General features: G+C 39.3%; 1 protein-coding gene across 2 annotated transcripts in view; it reads left to right on the top strand.

Moving 5' to 3' along the window:
- The window catches only part of ncam2a (neural cell adhesion molecule 2a), a 324,121-nt gene that overhangs the window by 281,214 nt on the left and 30,725 nt on the right, over positions 1-12,182 (top strand). For both annotated transcript variants that reach the window (XM_077194831.1, XM_077194830.1), the window contains exons 11-14: positions 1,190-1,286; positions 4,090-4,263; positions 9,978-10,097; positions 10,365-10,486. In XM_077194831.1, coding sequence (XP_077050946.1) covers positions 1,190-1,286; positions 4,090-4,263; positions 9,978-10,097; positions 10,365-10,486 — 513 coding nt within the window. The remainder of the gene's footprint in view (positions 1-1,189; positions 1,287-4,089; positions 4,264-9,977; positions 10,098-10,364; positions 10,487-12,182) is intronic.

Raw genomic sequence — 12,182 nt, 5'->3', positions numbered from 1 at the left:
TTGATAACTACAATATTCAGCTCCTCAGAACTGGATAATTGCAGTACCGGTGTCTCATCATGCTTCCGACCCCGAGATGAGACACTGCACCTGGCAGATGAAGGCAGAGAAAGAGGGAAGCCCATCTCTAACCCGTCTGCCAAATCTATTTGCGAACCTCACGACTCGAGCCGCCGCTCTGCCTCGGGAGAATTGGGATGCGAGCCGCGATGAACGCGAGCCGAGGCGCGCTCTTTCCCTCTTCAAAGAGCAATTGGTCTCACAATAATGCTCATATTCAGCCTCCTCGAGGGCTGACTGAGTGTGCAGCACTCCCAAACGATCAACACACAATTCATGTGTATCCCCACCCGTGATGTAGATTGGGTAGAGATGAACACACTAGTGAAATGTTGTTCGCTCGCCATTATAAAGTTTTTTTTTGTAAATATATATGTATGGGTGAAAACTCCTGCCTAGCAAATTCTAAGGCTGACAAAAAACACCAGGGACATAGATTCACAGAGCACTTGCTGAAGACATAGAAGCTGACGCTGTTTGGTTCAGATGTGCTTTATAGTTTCCTGGTTGATGACGTCACATGACGTTCCGTCGCGCCATTGGACTGGGTTTCATACGTGCTTCATGACGCAATCACACAGGTTTGTGTTCCCACAGTGTTTTGACGCAGCTCGAGTTCCCTTAAAAGGGAATTTGTGCAAGTTATTGTTAGCTCACACTGCTTTCAATACTTTCTGCTTGCAAAATAGATAACTGGAGTATGTTTTACTAGAAAATAGTATTACAGTTTTCTACTTCAATATTTCTTGTTTAATTTAGTGTTACTTGCCGTTTCTTTGTAGTTAATTGTGAAATTCACTAGTAATTTATAAGTGAACTTTGTTTCTGCACCAGCTTTTTTACAGTGTAGTCAAAATTGACCATAATAAGTGATTATGTTACTTTATTGCTAAGTAATTGACTTAATGTGACATTTGAAGTGAGCTTGCGTACCTAAAAGCATCTTGTTATATTTATATTGAAAAAAACAAGACAGAAACACTGAGTAGAAATGTATTTTCGTGGTGTAAAGTGTAAGTTTCAGGGCTGTAGTGCTGGAACCCAGTGAAAATTTACACACAAACTTCTACTGACTTGTGTTTGCTACAGTTTCAGATGGGTTCATCGTTTCATTCGTCTGTATCCACAGGTCACTCCAGTGTCAGACAGGGATTTTGGACGCTACAACTGCACCGCCAGAAACAACATCGGCGCTCGATACCAGGAGTTTATATTAGCACAGGCAGGTGTGTGTTTACCAATTACCTCAAATGTTAAACTTCTCTTGAATCATTTATTAATACATGTTCCTGATCTTGGAAAGATATTCACCGTTTTGTTTGGGTCTGTGTATATCCTGATTTGTTTTCTGTCTGTGCAAGTATTTACTAACTGTCTGCAAGCATTTCATGATTATGTACTTGAAAGGATTTGAGAGTGTTTGGTTTGAAACAATGCAGAAGGTTCACCTGAGAAACTGGTTTGCATTTGATTTAAACTTGTAGTGATGTGCTAAGCATTGGTATATATATTTAAAATTTTCCAATAACAATATGTCCTTCCCATCTGGCCATTGCTAATTGAACTGAAGCTAATCTTCTGTAGTGCCGCGTGATTTACTAGAGAGCTCACTAATATAGCAGAGAACTGTCTCCATTTACTGTAGAGCTGCTTAATATACCATGAAGAGGTTGAGTTCACTTCAGAGCGGACTACATTGAGCCCCAGAGAATACACACACACACACTCAAACACACACATACTCTAACACACATACAAACACACACACACACACTCACTCTCACACAAACACACACACGCACACATGGCTTTTTCGAATAGACACACTCACAAATACATACACATATACTCGACACAGAAACTCTCTCACACACACTCACACACACACATACACACACACACACACACTCACACGTACATACACACTTACTAACTCACTCACACATACACACAAACATATACTCACACACAGATACACACATTCACTCATACATACACACACACACTCACTTGTACAGTACACACAGAAAAACTTACACACACTCATACATACACACACACACACACACACACACATATATACTCACATTCATAGACACACTCACATATACTGTACATACACACATAGACACACACACACACACACACACATATACTCACACACATAGACACACACATACACGCACACACACTCACTCACACACACTCTCTCACACGCACACAGACACACACCGTGTCATTTTGCTTGTACAGAAACACAATGTCTTTGGTTTCATAAAGAATCTCGACTTTCATCTGTTGCCTGATCTTGTGTTTTTGTTAATGGCTGTGGAGTTTTTATGGGCCATTTCATCTTAAAAGGCCAAAAGCATCTTCATTTAAATGCAAATATTGTTATTAAACAACCTTTTGACAAAATGCTATGATATGTTGATCACAAAACAGTTGGGTTGTTTTCTCTCAGGTCTGTTACTCTTTATAAATTGTAATATGCAAATATGTTTGCATATTTAATCTAATGATGCCGATTTGCATATTTTTAATGGCTAAAGTCACATTGCAAAACATTGCTTTTATGTACTGTATATTTTAATCTGGTATAGTTTTTTTGTAGACGATGGCTGAAACAGTAGAAATGTGTGTATAGGAGAGTTGACTCACACACTGACAGATGTCATCAGTGACGAGAGGCATTTCTCCTGTTAAATGTTGATGTGATTGGCTCTCGTCACTCACCAACACAAAAGATCATTCTGAGTTTCCACAGTTTATCTGATGCTCTGTCATGTGTTTATCCTGCATTCACGCTTTATCGCAGGATGAAAAGTCGATCTGCCTCTTTATATCGTGAGAAATGAATGAAGCTGATGGTCACATGCACTTTACGATCTACAATAAAGATGAAAAATAATAGTGTTGTAAGCAGTGTTGGGGAAAGTTACTTTTAAAAGGAATGCATTACAATATTGGGTTACACTTTAATTTATGGTGTCATTGTTACAGTGTAATTATATATTTAAGTACTGAGTAATATTAAGCAACTGCATGTACTTACTATAGGGTTAGGGTAGGATTAGGATTTGGTTGAGGGTCAATTGCATGTAATTAGGCATAATGTACTGTTATTACTATGGTAATTACATGTAACAAGAACATTGTAAAAACATTGTTACCCAATATTGTGTTACTCCCAAAAATAGTAACTAATTGCGTTACTTAGTTACTTTTTATGAAAAGTAATGCATTACATTACTTTTGCGCTACTTTTTCTCACCTGGGCTGGGTTTGCTTGTTTGTATTTTAATAGCAACAAAAAAAGTTATATTTTTGACTAATGTTAAGGCCCTTTCACATCAAAAGTAAAGTGAATGAGCCTCAGGCTGAAGGAAATGCATATTTACTCCTGTACAGTAGAGGGCGCTGCGCAAACAAACCTTTCAGCCATTCTGGATTAAAGAACAATAGGATACAGTTCAACACTCTTATTTCTAAATCTAATCTCAATAATCTAAAGTCTTTTTTGCTTATTAGTATGGTTGTATTATATCATTGAAGGTCAGCAGCAAAGACGTTGGTTAATAAAGTGAGATTAAATTCATAAAGTATATATGTGTAATTTAATATAGTTAATTATAAAAGTTTTCCGTAAAATTCTGAGATTGCATTTTACTGTTTTTATTCATTTTGCGGAATACTGAATGTTTTCGTGCAAGTGGGATGAGTAAATGCATGTTCACATTTAGTCTAGAACTACAATAACCATCATGTTCACACACACACACACACACACACAACACCTCATTTTATTTCTCTCAATATGAGGACAAGAGATCTGTCAATAAATGTGAAAAAGTAACTAGCGTTGCTTATTTGAAAAAGTCACTTGGATATTTTGTTATAAATTGAAAAAGTAATACGTTACTTTACTAGTTACTTGAAAAAGTAATCTGATTACGTAACTCAAAATACTTGTAATGAGTTACACCCAACACTGGTTGTAAGCGTTTATGAATGTGTGTTGTGTTTCAGATGTCCCGTCGAACCCGTACTCCGTACGTCTCACTGCCGTCTCCCAGCGTCTCGCCACCGTCTCCTTCATGAAGCCCGACTCGCACGGCGGAGTCCCCATCAGCTATTACATCATCAACTACAAAGACACGAGCGCACAGGATTGGAGGACAGTGAGATCACATGGTGTTCAGAGTGAGTGTCATGTGACCAACTGCAAACTTTAAAACTTTGCGCTGGTCTTTTCTTCCATGATGTGCCATACACTACCAGTCAAAAGTTTTGGATCTGTAAGATTTTTTATGTTTTAAAAGAAGTGTCTTCTGCTCACCAAGACTGCATTTATTTGATTAAAAATACAAAAACAAACCCATTAATATTGTGAAATATTATTACAATGTAAAACAGCTGTTTTCTATGTGAATATACACTCACCTAAAGGATCATTAGGAACACCTGTTCAATTTCTCATTAATGCAATTATCTAATCAACCAATCACATGGCAGTTGCTTGAATGCATTTAGGGTTGTGGTCCTGGTCAAGACAATCTCCTGAACTCCAAACTGAATGTCAGAATGGGAAAGAAAGGTGATTTAAGCAATTTAGAGCGTGGCATGGTTGTTGGTGCCAGACGGGCCGGTCTGAGTATTTCACAATCTGCACAGTTTCTGGGATTTTCACGCACAACCATTTCTAGGGTTTACAAATAATGGTGTGAAAAGGGAAAAACATCCAGTATGCAGCAGTCCTGTGGGCGAAAATGCCTCGTTGATGCTAGAGGTCAGAGGAGAATGGGCCGACTGATTCAAGCTGATAGAAGAGCAACTTTGACTGAAATAACCACTCGTTACAACCGACGTATGCAGCTAAGCATTTGTGAAGCCACAACACGCACAACCTTGAGGCGGATGGGCTACAACAGCAGAAGACCCCACCGGGTACCACTCATCTCCACTACAAATAGGAAAAAGAGGCTACAATTTGCAAGAGCTCACCAAAATTGGAGAGTTGAAGACTGGAAAAATGTTGCCTGGTCTGATGAGTCTCGATTTCTGTTGAGACATTCAGATGGTAGAGTCAGAATTTGGCGTAAACAGAATGAGAACATGGATCCATCATGCCTTGTTACCACTGTGCAGGCTGGTGGTGGTGGTGTAATGGTGTGGGGGATGTTTTCTTGGCACACTTTAGGCCCCTTAGTGCCAATTGGGCATCGTTTAAATGCCACGGCCTACCTGAGCATTGTTTCTGACCATGTCCATCCCTTTATGGCCACCATGTACCCATCCTCTGATGGCTACTTCCAGCAGGATAATGCACCATGTCACGAAGCTCGAATCATTTCAAATTGGTTTCTTGAACATGACATTGAGTTCACTGTACTAAAATGGCCCCCACAGTCACCAGATCTCAACCCAATAGAGCATCTTTGGGATGTGGTGGAACGGGAGCTTCGTGCCCTGGATGTGCATCCCACAAATCTCCATCAACTGCAAGATGCTATCCTATCAATATGGGCCAACATTTCTAAAGAATGCTTTCAGCACCTTGTTGAATCAGTGCCATGTAGAATTAAGGCAGTTCTGAAGGTGAAAGGGGGTCAAACACAGTATTAGTATGGTGTTCCTAATAATCCTTTAGGTGAGTGTATAGTAAAGTGTAATTTATCCCTGTAATCAAAGCTGAATTTTCAGCATCATTACTCCAGTCTTCAGTGTCACATGATCCTTCAGAAATCAGTATAATATGATGATTTGATGCTTAAGAAACATTTCTGATTATTATCAGTGTTGAAAACAGTTCATATGTTTATGGAAACTGATACATTTTATTTTTCACTATTGTTTGGTGAAAAGAAAGATCAAATTTGAAATAGAATTGTAACATTGTAATTGTTTCTTTAGAAATGACTTTACTGTCATTTTTGATCAATTATTATTATTATCAATGTTGTAAACTAAGGAAGCTTGTTTCTGCCACAGAATAAAAAATAGAAAAGGTAATTGCAACTTTTTATCTCAAAATTCTGACTTCGAGAAGAGTTCAAATTTTTTTCAGGATTCTTAATAGAAAGTTCAAAAGAACAGCATTTATTTGAAATATAATTTTTTGTTACATTTTAACTGTTTTTACTGTACATTTTGATCAATTTAATTAATTCTTGATGAATAAAAGTATTGATTTCTTTCATGTATTCTTTCATTTAGGTTATTATTTAAATAAAAATTCTTACTGGCCCCTCTTTAATGTTACAAAAGCTTTCAGATAAATGCTGTTCTTTTGAACTTTATATTCGTCAAATAATCTTGAAAAAAAAACATTGATAATAATCATAAATGTTTCTTGAGCATCAGATCATCATATTATAGTGATTTCTGAAGGATCATGTGACAATGAAGACTGGAGTAATGATGCTGAAAATTCAGCTTTGATCACAGGAATAAATTACACTTTACTATATATTCACATAGAAAACAGCTGTTTTATATTGGAATGATATTTCACAATATTACTGTTTTTTTGTATTTTTAATCAAATAAATGCAGCCTTGGTGAGCAGAAGAGACTTCTTTTAAAAACATAAAAAATCTTACAGATCCCAAACTTTTGACTGGGAGTTTATATCCGAGTGAAACGCTTCTGGAACAAGAACAAATGTGGGCGGGGCTTGATTTTGTTCGTGGGGAATTGATAGGATGGTTGTGGTTTGCAGTGATTGGTGGATCTCATGTGAGTGACAGGTTGGGGCAGGCGGGGCGCCCACATCATCAGAGAAGAGAAGAAAACAATAATGATGAGCACTGATAAATCATTTAGAATAATCACTGCAATAATCCTTTAAAAAACAAGAATTGTCATTTTGACTTCATGGTGACTTTAATAGAGTCTGTGAAAAAAACAACTCCATTTGCTCTCCGTTTAATGTCATTTCTGTGTGGAAGAAACAGCTAAAATATTTTTAAAAAAAAGATCTAATTTGAGATGCTTCTGTCCTCAAAGCAAAGGTAAGCTTTGCAAGTAAAAACAGATCATTTAACCAAAGGGAATGCATGTTTACCGTCTCCTAGTTTTCCTGAAAGCCATTATCGCTTCTGGAAACGAGCCGTGTTTGCAGGATCGGGATGTGTTGACAGTCAACCGATGGTGTTTTATGCACATTTTCACTTGCTAAAGCAGCAACAGAAGAAACGATAATGGCTTCAAGCTGTTTGTTCATTAAAATGCTTTTACTTTCGTCCAAGAATTGGCGATTTATTCTGTGCATTAGGCCTTAAAAAATGTGTATCGTGTTAAATGTAATGTAAAACGCTAAAAACAAATAGAAGCGAGCTGTAATATTCCTCAACTTTGCGTTGCAGAAATGGAAAACAGAGAGTGTTTCGAGTTCAAGATCAGATTCAATGAGAAGTCAGTCTAATAATGTTCTTTTCATGGTCTCAACCTCGAATATAGAGCGTAATTACTTCAATTACGTCCACAGACTCTTTGTGGATTTTTAATTAAGAACTCAATGTTCTTTGACTAAGTAATAACCGCGCTCATTGAGTCGCCTCGCTTTTATTAGTGCTTTCTCATGTAAATTAAGGAATTCAGTCATTTATAACGGCCAAGGACTCGATTTGCTAAAGTAGTACTTTAATGTAAAAATACATATTCTCTTAGACTTATTTCAAAATTATTACAGCCATTTAATAATATTTTTTACACTATTAAAGTATTTAAAATGTTTTTTTTATTTTTTAATTATGTTCGTAATAGTAAGCTTTTAGTTTTATATTTTCCGTTTAAATTTTTGTAATTTTGTTATGGCTTTAGTAATTAAATTTCAGCGTTACACTTTCAAATTTTAGCTTATTCACATTTTTTTTATTACATCTTTCTTTGATTGTTTCTTTTTGGTTATTTTCTTGTCTTTTTTCCCTTCCTTCCTCCTTCCTTCCTTCCTCCTTCCTTCCTCCCTTCCTTCTTTCCTTCCTCCCTTCCTTCTTTCCTTCCTTCCTCCCTTCCTTCTTTCCTTCCTCCCTTCCTTCTTTCCTTCTTTCTTTCCTTCTTTCTTTCCTTCCTCCCTTCTTTCCTTCCTTCCTCCCTTCCTTCTTTCCTTCTTTCTTTCCTTCCTCCCTTCCTTCTTTCCTTCCTTCCTCCCTTCCTTCTTTCCTTCCTCCCTTCCTTCTTTCCTTCTTTCTTTCCTTCTTTCTCGCCTCCTTCCTTCCTTCTGTCCTTCCTTCTTTCCTTCCTCCCTTCCTTCCTTCCTTCCTTCTTTCCTTCCTTCCTTCTTTCTCCCCTCCTTCCTTCTTTCTCTCCTCCTTCCTTCTGTCCTTCCTTCTTTCCTTCCTTCCCTCTTTCTCTCCTACTTCCTCCTGTCCTTCCTTCTTTCCTTCCTCCCTTCCTTCCTTCCTTCCTTCTTTCCTTCCTTCCTTCTTTCTCTCCTCCTTCCTTCTTTCTCTCCTCCTTCCTTCTGTCCTTCCTTCTTTCCTTCCTTCCTTCTTTCTCTCCTCCTTCCTTCTTTCCTTCCTTCTGTCCTTCCTTCTTTCTCTCCTCCTTCCTTCTGTCCTTCTTTCTTTCCTTCCTTCCTTCCCTCTTTCTCTCCTACTTCCTTCCTTCCTCCTTCCTTCCTTCTTTCCTTCCTTCCTTCCTTCGTTCTTTCTTTCTCTCCTCCTTCCTTCTGTCCTTCCTTCTTTCCTTCCTTCCTTCCTTCCCTCTTTCTCTCCTACTTCCTTCCTCCTTCCTTCTTTCCTTCCTTCCTTCCTTCGTTCTTTCTTTCTCTCCTCCTTCCTTCTGTCCTTCCTTCTTTCTCTCCTCCTTCCTTCTGTCCTTCTTTCTTTCCTTCCTTCCTTCCTTCCCTCTTTCTCTCCTACTTCCTTCCTCCTTCCTTCTTTCCTTCCTTCCTTCCTTCTTTCTCTCCTCCTTCCTTCCTTCTGTCCTTCCTTCTTTCTCTCCTCCTTCCTTCCTTCTGTCCTTCCTTCTTTCTCTCCTCCTTCCTTCTGTCCTTCTTTCTTTCCTTCCTTCCTTCCCTCTTTCTCTCCTACTTCTTTCCTTCCTCCTTCCTTCCTTCCTTCTTTCTCTCCTCCTTCCTTCTGTCCTTCCTTCTTTTCCTTCCTTCCTTCCTTCTTTCTCTCCTCCTTCCTTCTGTCCTTCCTTCCTTCTGTCCTTCCTTCCTTCTTTCTCTCCTCCTTCGTTCCTTCCTCCTTCCTTCCTTCCTTCCTTCCTTCCTTCCTTCCTTCCTCCTTCCTTCTTTCTCTCCTCCTTCCTTCCTCCTTCCTTCTTTCCTTCTGTCCTTCCTTCTTTCCTTCCTTCTCTCCTTCCTTCCTTCTTTCTCTCCTCCTTCCTTCTGTCCTTCTTTCCTTCCTTCTCTCCTTCCTTCTCTCCTCCTTCCTTCTGTCCTTCCTTCTTTCCTTCTTTCCTTCCTTCTGTCCTTCCTTCTTTCCTTGCTTCCTTGCTTCCTTCTTTCTCTCCTCCTTCCTTCCTCCTTCCTTCCTTCTCTCCTTTCTTCCTTCTTTCTCTCCTCCTTCCTTCTGTCCTTCTTTCCTTCCTTCTCTCCTTCCTCCCTTCTTTCTCTCCTCCTTCCTTCTGTCCTTCCTTCTTTCCTTCCTTCCTTCCTTCCTTCTTTCTCTCCTCCTTCCTTCCTCCTTCCTTCCTTCCTTCTTTCTCTCCTCCTTCCTTCCTCCTTCCTTCCTTCCTTCCTCCTTCCTTCCTTCCTTCCTCCTTCCTTCATCTTTCCTTCCTCCCTCCTTCCTTCCTTCCTTCCTTCCTTCCTCATTCCTTCCTTCTGTCCTTTCTTCTTTCCTTCCTTCTTTCCTTCCTTCCTTCTTTCTCTCCTCCTTCCTTCCTTCCTTCATCTTTCCTTCCTCCCTCCTTCCTTCCTTCCTTCCTTCCTCCTTCCTTCTCTCCTCCTTTCCTCCGTCTCTCAGCGACAGTAGTCCTGGCCAGTCTGGAGCCCAACACCACGTATGAGGTGCGAGTGGCGGCGGTCAACGGAAAGGGTCAGGGTGATTTCAGCCACACAGAATCCTTCCAGACGTTAGCCATCCGTGAGTACTTCATCATCAGTGTCTCTTCTGTTCATCCCTCCTCACTCAGATGGACGTATTTAAACTCCCATGCTGCTTTGGTTCAGTTGCTGTCGCTCCGTCACTATGCGTTTAAGAACAAGGACAATAAGACCTTGCACAGTAGATTTCAAAGTTTTTAAGCTCCTTCATCATTATAATGCTGTTTCTTCTAGTTTGCATGGATCTTTATAGTTTAAAGTAGCTGTCACACTTCACTTGGGTCTGCTTGTGTGTGTTTTCCTGCAGGCGAGCCGAGTCCTCCGACGGTTCACGGACAGAGAGGAGTCGGGAAAGCCTACAGACTTGGACTGATCAAACAGGACGACGGTGGGATGCCTATAGTCGAGTACATCGTGAAGTATAAAACGGTGGGTGCGCTCAACAACATGAACCCTCATAATTTCAGTTTTTTGAATGTTTTTTTTTCTTGGCTATCCGAACGTTAAATGTCGCAATATACTTAGGTGAAAATCTGTGGTGAAAATCCAGCTTTTAATATGTCTATGTGGTGTTTTTAATATGCTTTAAGACAAACCTTGTGTAAATTCATAAGTCGACAGCATTGCTGAGTATTTTCTACTTAAAACTGCAGTGAATCAAAGACAGTCTCAAAAACAAGGTTTGAAATCGCTGGTGTTTCTGACGTCACAAACTACCTTGTAACCAATCAGATCAACGTGTGATCGTCAACGAGTGGATCTCTGAGTGAGGGAGTGAGTGAGTGGACACGGGGCTCATTTGCATATTCATAGAGCCGCGAATACTAAATGAGGCAAGGGTGTCGAGTTACAAGTTATTTTAAGACATGAAGAATTTTTTTTTTAACACGATAAACATTTAAATATGTAATTTTGGTGATCAAAGATTAGTTTTAAGGGATACAAGTATTGACAAAAGGGGGACTTTAAAGCAAAATCAAAGAATGAACTGGTGTGACCTCATTTCAAACAAAATCTGCCCAAATTGAAGTTAGTTTCAGGAGTTCGGATTAGCTTTCTGTAAACGTTCGCTCTGGCTGGTAAAAACCTTCAAACTTCCATTGGTCCATGACGATTATGACGTGGAATCAATTTCAATATCAATTTACATATAAACTTATTTATATTACATGAAAATATTTATTGTACTGAAAATTGTAATAAAATCGGCAGTAATTAAATTGTGGGTGGGGTGGATGTGCTTAATGTCACAATGCAAAAACTGTAAAAAAACTCTTAAAATGCACAACACAATAGATGCTTGTGAATGATTCTGTGAAGTTATATTAATCTTAACTATATTATATGGTTATAGTCAGTGGTTAAAGTGGGATTTGGCAGGTGGGGGAACCCTCAAATTTTGTGTAGGTGCAACAGGGAAAAATGACTCACCGTGGGACAACATATTGAGCATTGTGGTATAGCAATACTTTTTGGGATAATAGTGTCACTGTGGCACCACATATCACAATACATATTTACTTGATATTATAATGGTTTTATTTTGGTCCATCAACACTGATATGATGATGATATTATGTTAAAATTGCTGAACACTGGGCCAAAAATTGAGCCCTGGCATTGTAGCTGTCACGGTGTGGGTTTTGTGTCTTGTTCCTTGTTCTTGTCTGTCATGTGATTCCCTGTTTGTCATGTGATCCTGCCATGTGTCTTGTCCCATGTTCAGCTGTTCCCCGTTATGTTGATTAGTCTTCCCAGGTGTTTCAGTTTAACCACGCCCCCTCGTTATCTTGTTTAGCTTGTGTTCCCTTGTATTTAAACCCTGTGTTTTAGTTCAGTCCTTGTGAGTTCTTGATGTTGTTATGTTTGCTATTCCTGTCTTCGTCTTCGTGTTCCTGTTCTGAGTTCCCTCGAGATTACTAGTTTGTTAAATAAAGTGCTTGCGATTGGATTCACTCTCTGCTTCATTCCTGCCAGTACATAACAGTAGCCACATCAGCCCACATTACCCCCCACAGACACATGCATTCAAATGTGAGGTAGTTAGGGGGGTTCAGGGCCATGCTCCCCCGAGAAATTTTGGATTTCTCTGACCTACATATGTGCAATTTAAGACTTTTGAAGG

Source organism: Siphateles boraxobius, unplaced genomic scaffold (assembly GCF_051911475.1).
Source record: "Siphateles boraxobius isolate OS27281-9 unplaced genomic scaffold, OSU_SipBor_1 33, whole genome shotgun sequence".
Classification (NCBI taxonomy): domain Eukaryota; kingdom Metazoa; phylum Chordata; class Actinopteri; order Cypriniformes; family Leuciscidae; genus Siphateles; species Siphateles boraxobius.
Note: the sequence above shows the minus strand (reverse complement) of the source record. Positions and strands in the feature narration are given on the sequence as shown.